Raw genomic sequence first — 21068 nt, 5'->3', positions numbered from 1 at the left:
TCTAAAATTTGCCTACACTGCATCATTTGTGAGTCCATACATCTGCTGTGCAGATTACTAAGCGTATTGAGAATCTTTATTTAAAAACCATCTTAGTGTGCCGTAAGAAAAAAAAATCATTTTCGTTCATGATTTTTGTAATGCATCGTTTCATATTCCGTACTCAGCCTAAGGCAAAATGGTCCTGTAACTTAGCTGTATCAGCACATCTCAGGCGTCCTGCTAAAAAACATACTAACCAACTAAAGTCTCCAACAAATTACTTATGATTTTTTTCTTAAGTACTGCATTTTTAAATCTATTATAAGAGTGTTATTTTAAAAAAAGCATTTAAAAATAAAAATGCCATTTACATACTTTTTAAGCAAGGAAGTGAAACTAAGGACAAGCAACTCCCACCAGTGGTTTTACCAAATTAAACCAGCACTCATGCTATAAATATCAGACCTCCTCTAAGGGTAAGCCATGCTCCTCATGCTGTGTATATTTAAGATTTATTAAGTTTAAAATGCAGTACTATTTTGTGATCAATGAAAAGATTTATTTTTGTTTCACCATTTAATTTTTTATCTTCTAGACGCCTAATCAATTAGCCCTCAAAATGTGTTCCTCCCACATGTTAAGAAGATTTATTTACAACAGAGAAGAGAGCCCCAAAACATCATAGGTCAGCTACAACAGCAAACTCTCAACCAATGCTCCACTTAGGCTGGAGGTCAGAGGTTGTATTGGCTCAAAATTGGCTGGAAACGCACTTCTATTTGACAATGAAAAGCAAGTGAAATGTACATGCTGCACTGGTAAGATTCAATCCTGTGCAGATTTAGCCGCATCCTAGAGTAAACTAGAGGTAGACTTCAATAAAAATTTAGGACTATGCCCCAGTTATGTTTTAAATTTAAAGGACACAAAAACTGCCCACACAAAGATGAACTTCAGACAGCGGAGCGCCATAAGCATAAATAGGGCAACTCTGTTTATTTCACATTCTCATACTCATATACCGAGCTTAGATTGTGGCACTAAGTCTCAATAAAACACAGAGGACTAGGGTTTTACCCTTGAAAACATTTACAATTTAACTTCCAGCCAGTAGTGGTAGAAGGGAATTTTTGCTTGTCTCACACATGTCCACGAGGTTGATCACTAGTGCCAAAAGTTTGAGTTATGAGGAATTATTGGAGAAGCTTAGGCTTTTTATCCTTGCAACGAGGTGTCTGAGAGGTGATTGGATAGTAATATATAAGTTTACAATATGGAAAAGGTAAATGCAGGAAATTACTTTAAATTAAATTGAGTGGGACAAAAGGTTCAAACTAGTGAAAGGCAAATTTAGGACTGATATTGGACAGTGTTTCTTCACACAGAGTCTGGATAGTGTAGTGTAATAGAAATAGAAGGAAAAATGGCCAGAGAAAAAGCTTTTCTCACACATCTCAAAGTCACTTCCTGGTGTTTCAGTCGGGGAACATTATTGCTAATATCCATGAAAATATCCATAAACTGGATTGTCCTGCCCTCCAGACAGTGAGGTAAAATAGATGTGGGGGGAGACAACTAAATTAGGAAAAAGATAGATTTATTTTTAAAAGTACACTTGTCCGTTTTACATTGCTGTTCATTACTAAAGAGAACATATGCAAAAAAATAAATTTTATGAAAAAAGTTATTCCAATATAAGCAAAAATGTAATCTTTTACGGCTTTCAGATGTCAGTATGACTGCATACTTATGGGATGTTTTAAAATTAGATTGTCAATAGATTGATCATCCAAGTTATTTGTTTTAATCCCTCCAAAACTTTTGGAAGTTTAATGAATTTTATATTTACATTGGGCAGAGAAAACACTTTGGCACGTTCCCACTAGGTTAAGAAAAATCCCCATTAGACAATACAGGGATTGCCAATTGCCAGTTTACAACTGTTCTATATGACAGCAATGGTGTGTTGCGATCTCTCAATAAAGTTCCTTAAAAAGGAAATGCAATAATCAACCCAGTGATGAAGCAACATTTTAGAAATAATTCCTGACGTTTCTTAGCATCTGAAGCCATGTAAAATTAACAGAATATGTAAACTGTGACAGCATGCAATTAAAATTGTACCACATCAAATTTCATTGAAACCTATGGGCAGTCACAAGTAGCAGTGGTATGGCTTTGATAGCTGATCTGCCTTCTTTGGTCAGATGGTCATCTAAAATGCTAGTAATGCTCCTAAAGTCATTTACTTTCTCCAATTGGCCAATATAATGTGCTACAAAGGGTTAAATAACTTTAGGAATTTGATGGAGACTAGTTTTTAAAACCAAAAGACATAAATATTTACCATCCAACAAATTATCTACCAACGACTGTTAATAGAAAGAATTAAGTTTTCACTGCAGTAAACAGATACATGGAAATAAAGTCCCTCCTGAGATCTTGATCAGTTTTGAAAATACACAGATCTCATATCTCATCTTATTGAGCATGTGCTTCTGAAAAAAATATTTTCTGAATTAACAAAGCAGAATTGGACAAGTGCACAAATCATTACAGTATTTTGCCATAAATTTGAAATCTGTAATCATTACATTTATTTGTGGTTCAAAAATATTAAAGCAGTACTTTAACAGGTTAATTCCTAAATCATCACCAATATTAAATGGAAAGCTTTATTTGGTTCTCTCAGGATTTAGTTCAATCAGAAACATCTATATGATATACCTGCAAGAAGACAACTGGTGTATGCTTATGCACACACACACAAAGTTTAGCAAACTATTGCGCATTTTGCTACATATTTTTTGACTGGCTGCATCTTTCCAATTTTTTTTGGGGAGGTGGGGGAAGGTTCTTGGCAAAAGTGAGTCACAACCATATTGTGCCTAGCACTCTATTACTCATAAATAATCACACGACGTCAGTTGTTTTCCAAACTCTTCTCATACTTCCAGTGAAAATTAATTTTCTTAGAAGTTTCACTTGCAATCCAACTCTCATCAATGGGGAAAATATAATAAAGTATTGTACAATCACAAAAAGTATCTTCAGAAGATTATAAGAAAACTCTAACAAGTATATTTCCAGATATTGAGTAAACAGGCTGGTTCCAGTAGCATATCTATTCAAGCCTTGTGTAGTTGAGGTCACACACTACGTATAGTGTATATTTTCAGTATACATTTTCATTTATTCCTAAGGCTGTGAATAAGTAAGGTGCCCAATTTATGCAGTATTTCCCATTTCTTTGGCCAGTATCTTCATAAACAATTGTGCAAAATTTTGTAAATATTCCACAGTATTTTATGTTAAAAAGAAATATTCTAAAATTAGTCAGGATTTACTTGGGAAACTGGGTATTGAATTCCAAAAGAAAGACCAGTCAGAAATAAGAGTTCACTACTTTCTTGGAAAATGTGAAAAGTCTTGCTACAACAGAAATAGACCAAATCAGCAATATCCAAAACAATCTTTAAAAAAATGAAATAACCTCATTGCCTGCATTAATGAAAACACCTATATATTCCAAGAAAAAAAAGCTATAGGTTTTCAAATTTAGTATGCAAAACAATTGTATAGTTATTGACTTGTTACAACAAAATAGCTCAAAAAGTTTTGCCACCAGTTTCCTATTTTTCCTGTACAGTAGTTCTCGCTCCAGATTCCTCCACCACCACAATTGAACAGGTGTATTGTTCACCCTTTTTATGCTAAGTAAGAACCCATATAAAAACTTTATTTAGAATATCCTTTCTCCATAAATCCAAGGACAGTATTGCACAGAGGAGTTTCTGCTGTAGTATTTTATGAGAAGGGAATTCTGAAAGTTTTCACTTACAAAGTATTTTTAAAAATCCACCTTTTATATTTGTGAAAATAATATTGTAAACATAGTCTTGAAATCAATGAACTCCTCCATCCATGCCTGCAGCAATGTTTGTAAATTAATTATCTTAATTCACAAAATTATCCATCCTATTTCTCATCTAAAAGTATTTCACACAATACATTATATCTGATCTTAATCTTGTTTGGTTCTTGTTTTTTAACTGGAAAATTCCCCCATAAACCCAAAAATCTAGTTCATCTTTTAAGTTATTTTAACTACATAATCACGCAACAACGTTAAAAAAAACGATACTTTCCTCCTTTTTCTGGCTTTCAATAAACTCACTGCTGCAAAATAAATAAAATAACTTAGCCACTTATTTCTGTAAAATTTAATATTGTTTTGATTTTTTTTTGTGTGTGTGTGTTTTGTGTGCAGATCTGTAAATGAACTAGAGAAGCTTTCAGACCAATCAGCGTTGCCAAGCTGCATTAGTGCTGAGTGTATAGAGAGAGAGAGAGAGAGAGTCAAAGCGCCTCCCTTCTTCTCACTGCTGCTCTCTCACCACAGTGAGCGCTCGCGTCACTCAGGCAGCCCTGCTCCTGCACAATAATCATGACGTATCTTTATTTCCACTATACTTAAAACTACATATTTTTTCTGATAATCATAATTTTAACCCCAAACTCCAAACAAATTCCCAATCACCTATCACTTACTACTGACTACTCTTTTTTCTCTCTAAAGCATTGTTTTTTGGGGGGCTAATCCGGTTTTCCTGGTAAAATTTTTGCGGGAGATTCAATTTTTCCTCACTAAAAGTTTTCTCAGTGATATGAATCTCTCACCAAATTTTCGTAGGTCCTGGGATGCTCCTTCCCCTTCCAGTCTATTCTTGTCGGCAGCAGCTGGAAAAAATAAACCCTGGTTACAATCACCAAAATTCTCCCAAAATCCATGCCAAGCATCTTTTCTTAAAATATTAAAAGACGATACAGTTTTAAATTAGAAGTAAAAGTCCTCTGCAGAGTTAGAATGCGAGCTGAACAGCCTACCTGCTTCTCCTCCACTTCGCGTATCAGGACCTGAAAGAGCACATAAAAGCCGTTTATTGCACATAAAGATCAGTCACAAAACAGTATTAAACCCCAAAATGTAGATTTACTCACCTCAGTCGCCTTCTGACAGGGTCCGGATGCCAAAAATCTGGCTATTAGGAAGTACAATTCTATTAAAATAATAAGACAGTGTTCAGTGATCAGATGCCTGATGGTGGATGTAAATGTAAAAATAACCCACATAATCCTTTCTGCTTCATGTGTTTACTCACCAGATTCCAACTCATAGATTTGTTTAGTATCAGCAGGCATGTTTTGGGGTGATTTTTTAGTGTTAAACAGTGAGGGATCCGATGTAATCAGCTAGTCTGCGCGTGAGTGTTTACTCTCCAGGAAGAGTCTCCTCCATTCACCCACATAGAGAGAGAGGAGCAGACTCCTCCACCAGAGCGACTCCTTCCGCACCAAAAACAGAGTTCCCAACAACAAACACACAACGTTGAAACAGAATACCCTTCAGCACCCTCTCTCCACCACCCACGAAACCCCACCAAACACTTGCAAAAACAAACAAAAAAAAAATCTTGCATAAAATCACTGCTGCGTGTGTTAGCGTTGGAAGTGTTCGGGTGAAAGCTTTAGGGTTTTCTTTTTTTTGTGTGGTGGTGGTTGTCGATTTTTTTTTGTGAGGTTGCGCTGGCGGATGGATCTGACGCATGGTTTTGGTTGGGGGGGGGGGTTGGGGTGAGGTGACATTACGCAGAGTATCAGGAATGAGCGCAGCTACAATGTAGCGAGAAAAGGGGAAGGAAATGTTGCGAGAGACAGACACACGGATACCGCGCGCTGTTCCACGGCCTGGGAGCGCGCGCTCAGCAGCCCAGCCTAGCCCACCCCCACTCCCTCCCTCTCCCTCCCTCCCCCTTAGACCACAATCAATTATTATCATATTATTAATACTGTGAAATTATTAAAATAATTCATGTAAGAACCCGTTTCTGTCCGTGCGAAACTGAAAGTGGCCCGAAGACGGTGGAAAAGGAGGGGCGAGAGGAAAATGAGAGCATGTTCGTTTTGGAAATAGCAGGAATTCATGGTCTCGCCACAAAGCATTCCTTCGGTTCGAGCATGCCTTCAAACTGCTTGTTGCTGGTAACTGGAGCGACCGATTTATACAGTAAATCACGGTTTATGGGTAGATAGAGAATATGTTAATGTTTCCATTGTTGCAAATAATCCAAACAGTGAAACATTGTGAAAATGCTACTTTGCCAGTCGTGCCTTAGTTTTCTTTTTTTTTAAGTCCATTCAAAATTTGGAAATAACCACGTGTATCTACTTCTGTTTTTAAAAAAATGTATTTTTTGAGAAGCCATGTGAAAGGCTAATTAATTGTGAGTTCTTGCATTGTAGCCTTTGTTATTTCGCGTTGTGCATTGAGTAAAATTGCATGTGTGTTTTATATTCGACCTCTTCTAATATACCTAAGACTTAAACTAGATCTTGCTGGTGTAAGTTACATATTTTATAATTTAATAGAAACGATCAAAAATACTATTATGCGACTTGTGATTCGGCGTTATGAGGTGGTTCTTTTCATTTATATTTGTCATAAACCATATTTTTATGTAGTCTAGCTGGTAAACCCAAGAAATCAAAATAAATGTAATTCCTTGCTGTTTAATTTTTAAATGGTAATTTCTAGTCGAATAAATAACCTTATAATTTATTCACTTTAATTTCTGGCGTACATTAATTTCTGAGCAAACTGCCTTTCGACGTTGGACGATCTGATCAGTACTGTCCCAGGAACTGTGTTAGTTGTCGGATTACTAAAAGGATTAATCGAGTATATTAATGTATTAAACCGTCATGAAAATTATATATTGGCGTTTAAATTATTACTGCCATCATCATGTCAACAATCTTACGCAGAACAAATTTTGCATGAACTGATCAACGTGTAATACCACTCGAGATAAAATTGATGTAGATTGTTTATGTCAGTGCAAAATTTACAGTCCATTGTGATCAATTGAAACAAAACAAGCCCTAGTTATAAATTTATCCATTTGTACTTTTTTTTTCTTTACAAAAATGTATTATATACAAATTACACATTAATATCCTCATTATGCTGTAATTTGTTCCGGGTAACTAAATGAAATCGCACATGAGCTAGGTAGGAAGAAGGTCAACTGAATCAGCACAGTGCATTACTGTAAATTTACAACGGGAATATTGTATTTTGATATGCAAATTGGTATAGCCAATCTGAGAAAAATAATTTTCCTTTTGTCCTTGTGTTTAAAAGTCTTAGTTTCTATTTGGGAAAAATGCAGAGTTTATGTTTTCAGTACAATGTATTAATATGCCTGCAAAATGTTTGCCACCCTTTTGCATTTTTTATAACAATTACTGTACTACATTGTGAAAACATTCATTCTATAGCTTCTTTTAAAGTTTCAATATTCCTGTCCAACTAGGAGATTGGAATTTCGTGATGTGTGTTGGTGCCCAGCACGTTTTGCCACAGACTAGTTCACATTAGCAGTTCTGCACAGAGTGAGTTGTTGAACTTGGCTGGATTCTTACAAGGGCAATACTGAGTAGAGATGAGGGATTTCTTCCACAGAACTCAAGTACAAATAGGGAACAATGAACAGTTGCATCTTGTGTATTTCCATAAATTCCTATTACTGTCCTATGAAAGAAGAGATTGCAGTTTGATCTTTCACCAACAATAACTGTAAACAACCATCTGTCCTGCAGTCCTCGCTAAAGGTTTGTTTATTTTATATTTTACACCTGATTCTTGTCACCAGTATTACTGTTCTTCAGTCATAACAGTGGAAGGGAACAACCAGGAATGTGCACTACCACGTGATCATTGTGTAGGAGTGAGTCAGTCCCTGTAAGCTCTTCGCTAATAAAATAGGGCGCTGTGCCTCTGTGTGATGCTGCCAATGGCCCACCATGAAACTCACAGAACAACTCACTCGATCAAGGTAAGAGAGTTGGAATGCTTGTAATATGAAATAAGGCGCTAACCAAAATAACTGATCCAATCATGTAGATTCAATTTTCAGTGAATAATGATGCAGTACAGTACCATAGGCACCAGTTGCCCTCTGGTACCTTGCCTAAGTGGTCATTCTTTATGTATGAACCCAGTAGGGAAAATTGGCAGGGTATTTGACGGTGTAAGGCTTCTCCACTGAGCCTGATCTCATTTGACACCCACACATGCTCAGCAGGGATTACTAGATAGCAATAAGGGGTGGAAACCATGGGGGCTTATTTTTGTATATTTTACCCCCTCCTTTGCCCATGGATTCTGGGGCCGATTCTAGTGCCTCATCACTGTTTTGGCTGAGATCAGCTAAGTCAGCACAGACCAAAAATTAACCTGGATCCTTCCTGGTCAGTATGACTCAGTATCATGTTAAGTGAGTTGTTAAAGGGAGCAGTAATTTAAAGCAATAGATTGTGTCTGCAATGTTCAATTTCTAGCCTGTTGGCAGGATTCAGGCCACATTGGCATTTCATGCAGTCTGCTGCATCCTTGCATTGCAGCACACTAAACAGGCCCTCATTCTAGTTTGCTGCACCCTGCTTGGCTGGCTTCACACAACAGCTAATAAGGTGGCAATTTGAATAGCCTCTTTTGTTTTGGATTTGCTAAATTCTATGTGAATGCAGTGGTAGTACTGGAATTGGTGGCTGCACTCAGGCTGCCCAATGCTTCCTGTTGAACCAGTTATGGACATAAGTCCTTTGTGAGCAGTCCAGGGTTTTTTTTGTGTAGAATGTACAGCACAGAATCAGGCCATTCGGCCCAACTGGTCCCTCCCGGTGTTTATGTTCCACACGAGCCTCCTCCCACCCTACTTCATCTAATGCCATTGGCATATCCTTCTATTCCTTTCTCCCTCGTGTGTTTATCTAGCTTCCCCTTAAATGCATCTATGCTGGTCGCCTCAGCTACTCCTTGTGGCAGCGAGTTCCACATTCTAACCACTCTCTATGTAAAGGAGTTTCTCCTGAATTCCTTATTGGATTTATTAGTGACTATCTTATATTTGTAGCCCCTAGTTCTGGTCTACCCCGCAGGTGGAAACATCTCTACGTCTACCCTACCAAACCCTTTCATAATCTTAAAGGCCTCTATCAAGTCACCCCTCAGTCTTTTTTCTAGAGAAAAGAGCCCCAGCCTTCTCAATGTTTCCTGGTAGGTATGACCCCTCAGTTCTGGTATCATCCTAGTAAATCTTCTTTGTACCTTCTTCAGTGCCTGTATATCCTGTTTATAATATGGAGACCAGAACTATTCACAGTACTCCAAATGTCATCTAACCAAGGGTCTATACAAGTTTAACATAACTTCCCTGTGTTTCAATTCTGTCCCTCTAGAAATGAACCCCTGTGCTTAGTTTGCTTTTTTTATGGCCTTATTAGCCTGCGTCGCTACTTTTAGTGATTTATGTATCTGTACTCCCAGATCCCTCTGCTCTTCCTCTACGCCATTTAGACCCTTATTATCCAAGCAGTATGTGGCACCCTTATTCTTCCTACCAAAATGTAATACCTCACGCATCTGTATTGAAATTCATTTGCCAAATACATGCCCATTCTGCAAATTTATTAATGTTTTCCTGTATTTTGTCGCAGTCCTCCTCGTTCTCTGCTCCTTTTCCTTTCCAGTCCTCCGTTTCAGCTCAGAATTGGCATGCAAGGAAAGGCCTGACTCTGGGGGTTATTGGAATAGTTTCTGAGTAAGCTACAGGTTGCAGCCACGTGAGAGGAAATTCAAAAGAAACCCTTTTTTCCCTGGTTTATTGAAAAACTGCTCTTGCCACACACTGACCATTTGCATTTGTAAGAGGAGGCAGTTCATGCAATAAGGAACACTAAAATTTTATTTTATTTTTAAGTTATCATAAATGAGTGTCAGTAAAACTTACAGTATGTGGTGTGATCATTGTCGAGATACAGAATGGTCAATGCAGAACGGTACATACAGCGTTGCCAACCTTCGATTCAGTCATGATTTCAGAAGTTTTATTTTAATGATCACAATTTACATAAGAATGTTAAACATATATCTTTCTACATGTTCAAGTTTCTTGAGCATTAAAAAAAAGCAGCACTAAAATAAATCATGGGAACGCACAGAATTTCAGTTTTGGTAAAGCTGAGAACATTCCTATGACATAATTCTGCATTCAAGCTGAAAATGTCAATTTTTTTAAGTTATCTGCTGATGGCGGAGACACCTCGGAGTATAATGCAGAAAAACCAGGAGCTGAACAGCAGTGCCTTTGACTCTGTTTTCCCTTTCAATTGATGGCTTTTGGGTGACCAGGTTGTTACAAATGACTCAATTGCCAAGAGAAATATGTTTCTGTTTTACATGCTTTTGACAAGGTCCCACGTGGCAGACTGGTCAGAAAAGTAAAAGCCCATGCGATCCAACGGAAAGTGGCAAGTTGGATCCAAAATTGGCTCAGTGGCAGGAAGCGAAGGGTAATGGTCGACGGGTGTTTTTGTGACTGGAAGGCTGTTTCGATTGGGGTTCCGCAGGGCTCAGTTCTAGGTCCCTTGCTTTTTGTGGTATACATCAATGATTTAGACTTAAATGTAGGGGACATGATACAAAAATTGGCCATGTGATTGATAGTGAGGAAGAAAGCTGTAGACTGCAGGAAGCTATCAATGGACTGATCAGATGGGCAGAGAAGTGGCAAATGGAATTCAATCCGGAGAAGTGTGGGGTAATGCTTTTGGGGAGGGCAAACAAGGCAAGGGGAGTACACAATAAATGGGAGGATACTGAGAAGTGTAGTGGAACAGAGGGACCTTGGAGTACATGTCCACAAATCCCTGAAGATAGCAGGACAGGTAGATAAGGTGGTTAAGAAGGCATACGGAATACTTTCCTTTATTAGCCATGGCATAGAACATAAGAACAGGGAGGTTATGCTAGAACTGTATAATACACTAGTTAGGCCATAGCTAGAGTACTGCGTACAGTTCTGGTGAACACATTACAGGAAAGATGTGATTGCACTAGAGAGGGTACAGAGGAGATTTACGAGGATGTTGCCTGGATTGGAGCATTTTAGCTACAGGGAAAGATTGGATAGGCTGGGGTTGTTTTCTTGGGAACAGAAGAGGCTGAGGGGAGATTTAATTGAGGTGTTATAAAATTATGAGGGGCCGAGATAGAGTGGATAGGAAGGATCTATTTCCCTTAGCAGAGAGGTCAATAACCAGGGGGCATGGGTTTAAAGTAATTGGTAGAAGGATTAGAAGAGAGTTGAGGAGAAATTTTTCACCCAGAGGGTGGTGGGGGTCTGGAACGCACTGCCTGAAAGGGTGGTAGAGGCAGAAACTCTCATTGCATTTAAAAAGTACTTGGATATGCACTTATGAAGTGCAGTAATCTACAAGGCTACGGACCAAGAGCTGGCAAGGCATGTATGGCTGATCTTGCATTTCTAGTGAACCTCATAAACTACCTGAATGTTTTCAACATGAAGCTGTATGGGGTTTACCAAGTCATGACAGCTGTTCGCCAGGTGTGGGCTTTTAAGATGAAACTTTACCTGTTCAAAAATCAACTGACTTGTGGTGAATTGTTGCACTTATCCTTATACCATTCAGGAAGAGCTGCAGAGACCTATTGCACTTTCAAGGTGAAGTCAGCTGCTTCAAACTCTTCTTCAATTGATAGCGAGATGTGTTCAGAAACCCTTTTGCCATCTCTGTTGATCAGCCCACCAGAAATTCATATGCAACTGATTATGGTCCTATGTGATCAACTCAAGAGCCAGTTTGATGTAGTAGATCTGCCAGTATTCCCTGATGTGCCAGAAGTATTTGTAGTCATGTATTGTAATGCTCACTTCATGCTATTACTGTTCAACAGAACTAACCTGCAGAAGTCTAGGTTCCATTCAAGGATCACAGGCAAACATTTGGAAGACTTCTTCCTTGTCCACAATAAAGCTGGTACCAAGAACAAAAGAGAAGCAAGCCTAGATCTCCACTTCAGAAACAGTGATAGCAAAAGGATTCTGAGAGAAATAATATTCCAAGAAATGTGGAAATGTTCTTTTGTAAATCCTAAAATTGTGATTATGTTGTTGAATGTGATTTTATCACAAACATAATTTAATCAGACCCAACCCATTCCCGAGATGTGATGCATGAGCCTAGCCAACTATTCCAAAAGGTTAGAGATCTCCGTGCTATGCTGTGGCCTGCGCTTTGATATGATAATCACCTTTACGAATGTAGCTTACCAAGTAACCTACAAACAAATAAAGCCAATTATATCCAGAATATAAACCCAAAATGTCATTTCCTGCCATGTGGGAGATGATGGCTTAGACCATATTCCTACACTCTTTCAATGTGCTATGACGGAAAATATATGAAAATTATATTCATGAGTATCTTGGGCGAAAGAAATCAGTTGAAAGTGAATTGTAATGTGACCAGTGAAAATGATTTACTACTTCTGGTATTTCTCCACACAAGTGTTAGAATAACATTTTTTCCTACAACATTAAGTGGTTTTAGCCAGCTGATTCTCTCTACCTATAAGTGCCCTAAGGAGTTTCCGATTCCAGGTACTTGGAGGGAATATCCTCTTAATTGTTCAGGGAAACATCTGCTTCTGTCTTTACAGAATACACTGTGTGAAATGCTGTCATCACCTGCATGTCTTTAATCCCCTAACATCTGTTCCCCATAATGATTTACAAAAAAATAACCCCACTTTCGTCTTTCGGCCACAATACAAAAACATCTTGGGGTTAAGTCTCTCAGATTATCATGCACATTTGCACATGTAATTTATGCTCAAAAAGCAGGACAAATCCAATCCGGCCAATTACTGCCCCCATCAGTCTACTCTCATTCATCAGCAAAGTGATGGAAGGTGTCGTCGACAGTGCTATCAAGCGGCACTTACTCACCAATAACCTGCTCACCGATGCTCAGTTTGGGTTCCGCCAGGACCACTCGGCTCCAGAGCTCATTACAGCCTTGGTCCAAACATGGACAAAAGAGCTGAATTCCAGAGGTGAGGTGAGAGTGACTGCCCTTGACATCAAGGCAGCATATGACCGAGTGTGGCATCAAGGAGCCTTAGTAAAATTGAAGTCAATGGGAATCGGGGAAAACTCTCCAGTGGCTAGAGTCATACCTAGCACAAAGGAAGATGGTAGTGGTTGTTTGAGGCCGATCATCTTAGCCCCAGGACATCATTGCAGGAGTTCCTCAGGGCAGTGTCCTAGGCCCAACTATCTTCAGCTGCTTCATCAATGACCTTCCCTCCATCATAAGGTCAGAAGTGGGGACGTTCGCTGATGATTGCACAGTGTTGCGTTCCATTCGCAACTCCTCAGATAATGAAGCAGTCCGTGCCCGTGTGCAGCAAGACCTGGACAACATCCAGGCTTGGGCTCATAAGTGGCAAGTAACATTCACGCCAGGCAATGATCATCTCCAACTAGAGCGAGTCTAACCACCTCCCCTTGACATTCAATGGCATTACCATCGCCAAATCCCCCACCATCAACATCTTAGGGGTCACCATTGACCAGAAACTAAACTGGACCAGCCACATAAATACTGTGGCTACAACAGCAGGTCAGAGGCTGGGTATTCTGCGGCGAGTGACTCCTCACCTGACTCCCCAAAGCCTTTCCACCATCTCGAAGCCACAAGTCAGGAGTATGCTGGAATACGCTCCACTTGCCTGGATGAGTGCAGCTGCAACAACGCTCAAGAAGCTCAACACCATCCAGGACAAAGCAGCCCACTTGATTGGCACCCCATTCACTCCCTCCACCACCGGCACACCGTGGCTGCAGTGTGTACCATTTACAAGATGCACTGCAGCAACTCGCCAAGGCTTCTTCGACAGCACCTCCCAAACCCGCGATCTCTACCGCCTAGAAGGACAAGGGCAGCAGGCGCATGGGAACACCACCTGCACATGCCCCTCCAAGTCACACACCTTCCTGACTTGGAAATATATCGCTGTTCCTTTATCGTTGCTGGGTCAAAACCCTTGAACTCCCTACCTAACAGCACTGTGGGAGAACCTTCACCACATGGACTGCAGCGGTTCAAGAAGGCGGCTCACCACCACCTTCTCAAGGGCAATTAGGGATGGACAATAAATGCTGGCCTTGTCAGTGACGCCCTTATCCCATGAATGAATAAAAACTGTCTTTTGGATGCCACACACGGAAGGTATGCAATGGAATATATTACAACAAAAATGATTATGATTCTGACATGTCAAACATGACGTGTTTGTGCAGTTTTAGGTAATGTATGTGCAGGTTATTTAATTTGTTCATTTCAGTACATTGCTCTCTTTAGACTTTGATTCTACATTGACAGTTTTGTAAAGGCAGCACCAGTGGTTCTAAAACAAAGTATTTTTAATTTGTTTTCTTTATTTTTATTTTCCCTTCAACCATTATATTCCATTCTTTGCAGGGTTCAAATAGAAGAAGATATAAGTTGGAGCTTTGATGGAATGCACCATCATGTTACTACTATTCCATTACACGGGGGAAAAAATTGTTAAAATTATTTAGTAATAACAATAATTTTAACAAAGGAATTGTTTTAGTTTATGTGAATATCTGAGACGTACTGTGCTCCAGCAATACTCCCTATGAGGGAAGGTTTGCAACTTTATTTGTACTTTAGGTTAGGATTCAACTTTGAAGTGTGCATAATGTATGTAGTCATAAATCGCAAGCTAAATTGCAAATAAAAAAAGAAAGTCTTGCATTTATATTGTGCCTTTCACGGCCTCAGGACATCCCAAAGTGTTTTACAGCCAATGAGGTACTTTTGAAGTGTAGTCACTGTTGTAATGGAGGAAATATTACAAGGGGAAAAATTTGCAGGGCTATAGGGAAAGAGCAGGGGAGTGGGATTAATTGGATAGCTCTTTCAAAGAGCCGGCACATGCATAATAGGCCGAATGGCCTCCTTCAGTGCTGTTATCATTCTATGATTCTTCTATGAACCCCAATGCAATGAATCCCAATGCATAGCTCAAATTGTCACCCTTCTTATCCATACTCCAAAAGTTTATAAAATAGATCCTCCTCCATAAGTTAGGTATTTACAATAACTTTGGTTTCCAAGTGTATAGGTATGTGACATATGGATCTAGCTGCTGTTGGTTTCCCACCAATTGAGAAAGCTAATTAGATGGAGCACTTTTTTCTGCAGTTGGTTGAAACAAAATAGTGAGGTTTCCATATTTATCCATTGAATAGCTAAGCTTTGCAGCTCAGGAAGTTTTCAGTTTGGTCCCTAATCTGTACTAAGTTAGCTGAACTTAACTGTGGTGTGGGTTCTGAAATTCCCACAGCACCCCTGAACAGACTAAAATCTTGATGGAGGGCCCCAGCAGGGATTTGTTGCCTACAGGAGAGGGGCAAAAATGGGGGGAAAAAAGGAAACAGAATAATGGTACAGCAGGCTGCCTGAGTTTTTAAAAATCTACAAGTTTAAAATGACTCAACTGGTTGTCATACAGACTGGCGCGGATCCTGGTGGAGAAGGCTTGATGGGCCAAATGACCTATCATTCCTAGAAGTACTTGGGTTTGATCTCCAGCTGTGCTGCGTTAACTTATCTCTCCTGCGGTGGCAATGGGAGTGCTGCAGTTATGGAAAGGAAAATATACACAACAATGTTGTCACTGTACTCTTAAATACTGTTCAGAAAATGTACTGCAACTCCAGCATTATGTATGATCTTCCTCTTTAAAGAATTTTCCAAACATTTTTATATCTTAACTGTTAACAGTTCAAATGTTTAACTGCTTTCCTTTTTGGATTTATATTAATTGTCTTCATGAAATACATCTTTTTAAATTAAAAACTTTTAAGTTTAAAAAGTAGGTTCGATCCCTGGCCTGTCATGAGTTAGCAGATCTTAATCAAAGCTAAAGTAGGAACGTTACAATTGCCATCAATGCCCTCCTGTTAAGGAAGGAAAAATTAGCCATTTATCCCACCTCAACGCTACCCCGTGACCCTGCTGAAAAGTTCTCGTATGTGGGCTACTTGTGATGGCACAGTTAGGCTCAGCGGGATGCAGCCAATGCTTATTGTCAAGGCTGACATGAAAAATCTCTATTTGGATGAGATGCCAGATGGCGACCATAGTCTGCTGAACACTGACTTTGAGGGAGTCAATGGGGCTGATTTTTAACTTAGCCAAATCGTCATTAACGACCTCAAAATGAGGTTGATCGACTTACCGCCCCATTAACGCTGTGCTCTGGCCCCCACCATTTTTAAGGAGTTTACCACTGGACAGCCAGAAGGCCCATCTATTTCAGGTGGTAGGCCCTTTTACTATGCAAATCGAGGTCCTACGATGTACATAGGACCCTGATTGCCATTTTAGGACAGAACTGAGTGGAGCGTGCGCCGTGCAAGTTCCGACCAGTTTTACTGATGGTACAGTCGATGAGGTCCAAAAATGGTGAGTTTGAAATTATTTTTGTGGGGAGTGCTTCTCCAGGTCCCCAAAAATAACCTAGACAGCTGTTCCAATACCCCCCACCCCCCAACCCCACTCCCTGGACTTACCTTGCTGCTGGCTGGATGGCCTCTGGGCCACCCAATGTTGCGTCGGCCCAAATCCAGCGAGCTGCATCGGGACGCCTGTTTGGGTGGGCCGCTTGTCAGCTCCATTTAAATGAGGCTCAGGCCTTGAAATGGCTTTGGTCTCTTCGATTCCGGCACAGGCGGGTAGCTGGCTGCTCTGCCGGACGGTCATCCGAAAGTTAAAATCTACCCTTATGTCTTCAGAGGGGAAGAGTGGAAAAATAAGGGGAAGAGGAAGCTGATTTACTTAGTACTGAAAGCAGTTACATCGGCATCAGTGAAAAACAAAAACAATGCAAAACTACATAGTGGACATTTGTCTTAATGAAATTGATGAAGGCTTGCACATGCAATATATGTACCTTGGCATTAATGCACAACAAAGAAAATCTCAATCCAGCTTCTGAAAGGTGCAGTATAGAGCTATGTTAGCTCTCTCCTTGCAGCATGCTTTATTGATCCAATAACCAGACCTCTGGTTATCACTGAGTGTGACAAAAATGACTTATTTTTGTCTAGTTTTGACTCAGTGGCTGGATCTGTAAATCCAGTCACAATATGTAGGGAGTTTAAAAAGTAAAGTACAACTAAATTCCATCCCAATCTAAATAGATGCAAATGATGCACGGTTTGTTTAGTTGTTTCCAGGGAAAAGGAGTAGGCCATTCAGCACCTCGAGCCTGTTCCACCATTTTTTTTTATTCATTCATGGGATGTGGGCGTTGCTGGCAAGGCTGGCATTTATTGCCCATCCCTAATTGCCCTTGAGAAGGTGGTAGTGAGCCACCTTGAACCGCTGCAGTCCGTGTGGTGAAGATACTCCCACAGTGCTGTTAGGGAGTTCTAAGATTTTGACCCAGCGATGATGAAGGAACAGTGATATATTTCCAAGTCAGGATGTTGTGTGACTTGGAGGGGAATGTGCAGGTGGTGGTGTTCCCATGCGCCTGCTGCCCTTGTCTTTCTAGGTGGTAGAGGTCGTGGGTTTGGGAGGTGCTGTCAAAGAAGCCTTAGCGAAATGCTGCAGTGCATCCTGTAGATGGTACACACTGCAGCCACAGTGCGCCGGTGGTGAAGGGAATGAATGTTTAGGGTGGTGGATGGAGTGCTAATCAAGCGGGCTGCTTTATCTTGGATGGTGTCGAGCTTCTTGAGAGTTGTTGGAGCTGCACTCATCCAGGCAAATGGAGAGTATTCCATCACACTCCTGACTATTAGATCCCATTAGATCATAGATGCACAGTACCTCAACTACATTTACCTGAGGTGAGTTGAGAGTGACTGCCCTTGACATCAAGACAGCATTTGCCCAAATGTGGCACCAAGGAGCCCTCGTAAAATTGAAGTCAATGGGAATCAGGGGGAAAACTCTCCAGTGGCTGGAGTCATACCTAGCACAAAGGAAGATGGTAGTGGTTGTTGGAGGCCAATCATCTCAGCCCCAGGACATTGCTGCAGGTGTTCCTCGGGGCAGTGTCCTAGGCCCAACCATCTTCAGCTGCTTCATCAATGACCTTCCCTCCTTCATAAGGCCAGAAATGGGGATGTTTGCTGATGATTGCACAGTGTTCAGTTCCATTTGCAACCCCTCAGATAATGAAGCAGTCGATGCCCACATGCAGCAAGACCTGGACAACATCCAGTCTTGGGCTCATAAGTGGCAAGTAACATTCGCGCCAGATAAGTGCCAGGCAATAACCATCTCCAACAAGAGAGTGTCTAACCACCTCCCCTTGACATTCAAAGGCATTACCATCGCCAAATCCCCCACCATCAACATCCTGGGGGTCACCATTGAACAGAAACTTAACTGGACCAGCCATATAAATACTGTGGCTACAAGAGCAGGTCAGAGGCTGGGTATTCTGCGGTGAGTGACTCACCTCCTGACTCCCCAAAGCCTTTCCACCATCTACAAGGCACAAGTCAGGAGTGTGATGGAATACTCTCCACTTGCCTGGATGAGTGCAGCTCCAACAACACTCAAGAAGCTCGACACCATCCAGGACAAAGCAGCCCGCTTGATTGACACCCCATCCACCACCCTAAACATTCATTCCCTTCACCACCGGCACACTGTGGCTGTAGTGTGTACCATCCACAGGATGCACTGCAGCAACTCGCCCAGGCTTCTTCAACAGCACCCGCGACCTCTACCACCTAGAAGGACAAGAGCAGCAGACACATGGGAACAACACCACCTGCACATTCCCCTCCAAGTCACACACCGTCCCGACTTGGAAATATATCGCCGCTCCTTCATCATCGCTGGGTCAAAATCCTGGAACTCCCTTGCTAACAGCATTGTGGGAGAACCTTCACCACACGGACTGCAGCGGTTCAAGAAGGCGGCTCACCACCACCTTCTCAAGGGCAACATGGGATGGGCAATAAATGCTGGCCTCGCCAGCGACGCCCACATCCCATGAATGAATTAAAAAAAACCTGGCTTTGTTCCACATCCCTTGATACCCTTCCCTAATAAAAATCTTTCAATCTCAGTCTTGAAAATTTCATTTGACCCAGCCTTCGCAGCCTTTTTGGGGGAGAGAGTTCCAGATTTCCACTTCCCTTTGTGTGAAAAAGAACTTCCTGATTTTACTCCTGAATGGTCTAGCTCTAATTTTAAGAGTATGCCCCCATGTTCTGAATTCTCCCACCAGAAGAAATATATTCTTTGTTGCTACCCTATCTACTCCCTTCATCAATTTAAACACTTCAATTAGATTACCCCTCAACCTTCTGAACTCCAAGCTTATAGGATTAAGAGAAAAACTAAGCTAGATAATTCAAATATCAACAATGTTGGTTGTCACGTATATGACTGACAGCTCTTTTTTGAATTGAGTTATCAGTTTAAATTCAAGGAGTCCCAGCAATTGTTTTAGGGGTATTTAAGTTGAATTGTTAAGTCAGACCAATGTAGTTCTCCCAGTGCTGAGAGATGAAAGAAAGAATGGTACATTTCTAATAATCCTGAATCCCATTTGTTGACGAACCTGTCTAGTTCCTTCTTGAAACCCATTAAAGTTATTTGTTCCATCACTCGTGCGGGTAATCTGTTCCTCCTACGTACCACCCTTTTGTAAAAATTTCTTCCTGCATTTTCTGTTTTCTTTTGTTGCCCATAATTTGTTAATATGATCCCTTGTGTTTAAATTATGTACATGGCAGAAACGCTTACTTGGATCCAATTTGCCCAAATCTTTCATAATTTTAAATGCTTCTTTCATACCCCATCTCAGTCTTCTGTTTTCAAGAGAGAAAAGATCCAGAGTAATCAAACGTTCCTTATATATTCCGTTAAGTTCTGGGATCAAACATGTAGCCCTTCTCTGTCCCCACTCCAATAACTGAATATCCTTTTTGAAATGGGGAGACTAAAACTGCATGCAGTACTCCAGATGTACACCTGAAGTGCCGTGACCTTCAAGGCTACGGACCAAGTGCTGGAAAGTGGCATTAGGCTGGGTGGCTCTTTCTCGGCCGGCGCAGACACGATGGGCTAAATGGCCTCCTTCTGTGCCGTATGTTTTCTCTGATTCTATATGGTCTCACCAGGGCAAATATAGTTTTTAAATGACCTCTCTGGTTTTATATATTATATCCTTGCTATATGCATCCCAGCATTCTGTTTGCTCTTTTCACAGCCTGGAAACATTGTGCTGATGACCTATCCATTAAAATCCCAAGATCTCCTGCTTTGATACCTCAATTACTTTCACATTTAGCACATAACCTACATCAATCTTTCCTCTGTCAAATCTGATAACTGTACATTTCCCTGTTTTAAATTGCATCTGCCATTTCTCCGCCCACCGATTTGAGCTTGTCGAAGATCCTTCTCAATTTGTCCACATTGATATTTATGATTTGCCACTGCTCCAAATTTGGTATTTGCACACTTGGACACTATTCCTTCCTGTACAGCATTTATAAAAATTATAAACAGTAATGGCCCCAGCAGTGAACCTTGTGGCAGTCTACTGGTAACTGACTGGCAGCCAACCAGGTACCTGCCCATGCATTACTATTCAATGTTGTCTACCAACTAATCATTTGCCAATCCATTTTAATACATTCCCATCTATCCTACTGGCTTGGACCTTATGTTGTAGCCTATTATGTGGGACAGTGTCAAATGCCTTCTTGAAATCCAGACAGATAGAGGGAGTAACTTTCAACTTTGGAGGCACAATGGAAAGGGACATTTGGGCTGGGTGTACAACAGGTGGCCAATCCGATACTGCCAGTTTTCCGCCCCTGCAAAAGTTGAAAGTTACCCCCCATCATCCACTGTCTCACCCCTGACAACTAGGTCTGTCATCATCTCAAATAACATAACAGTGAACACTATCGTGTGCATAGGATTGACCCCAGCTGACTCACCTACTGGCTGTCCCTTCTTGATGAGGAACTGCCTGCTGGCATAACTGAGATCAAGAGTTTATTATGTTGGAAATCTTCAACATAAGACCCTATTCTGCCATTCAGTGGCACCACAAGTTGTTGCACCAATACATCTGTTTGCAA

General features: G+C 40.7%; 1 protein-coding gene and 1 long non-coding RNA gene across 4 annotated transcripts in view; one reads left to right on the top strand and one right to left on the bottom strand.

Annotated features, from left to right (window-relative positions):
- The window catches only part of phip (pleckstrin homology domain interacting protein), a 219148-nt gene extending 213855 nt beyond the window's left edge, over window positions 1-5293 (bottom strand). For all 3 annotated transcript variants that reach the window (XM_067984931.1, XM_067984932.1, XM_067984933.1), the window contains exons 1-4: window positions 5145-5293; window positions 4984-5042; window positions 4870-4899; window positions 4663-4722 (exon numbers count right to left, since the gene is read on the bottom strand). In XM_067984931.1, the coding sequence (XP_067841032.1) occupies window positions 4663-4722; window positions 4870-4899; window positions 4984-5042; window positions 5145-5184 (189 nt within the window). In that variant the 5' untranslated portion in view covers window positions 5185-5293. The remainder of the gene's footprint in view (window positions 1-4662; window positions 4723-4869; window positions 4900-4983; window positions 5043-5144) is intronic.
- Window positions 5294-5634: 341 nt separating this feature from the next.
- Window positions 5635-12666, top strand: LOC137321487 (uncharacterized). Its single transcript, XR_010962834.1, has 3 exons — window positions 5635-6024; window positions 7714-7880; window positions 11804-12666. It is a non-coding gene; the product is annotated as an uncharacterized lncRNA (long non-coding RNA).
- Window positions 12667-21068: the final 8402 nt, after the last annotated feature.

This window comes from Heptranchias perlo, chromosome 5 (genome assembly GCF_035084215.1).
Source record: "Heptranchias perlo isolate sHepPer1 chromosome 5, sHepPer1.hap1, whole genome shotgun sequence".
NCBI classification, from domain to species: Eukaryota; Metazoa; Chordata; class Chondrichthyes; order Hexanchiformes; family Hexanchidae; genus Heptranchias; species Heptranchias perlo.
Note: the sequence above shows the minus strand (reverse complement) of the source record. Positions and strands in the feature narration are given on the sequence as shown.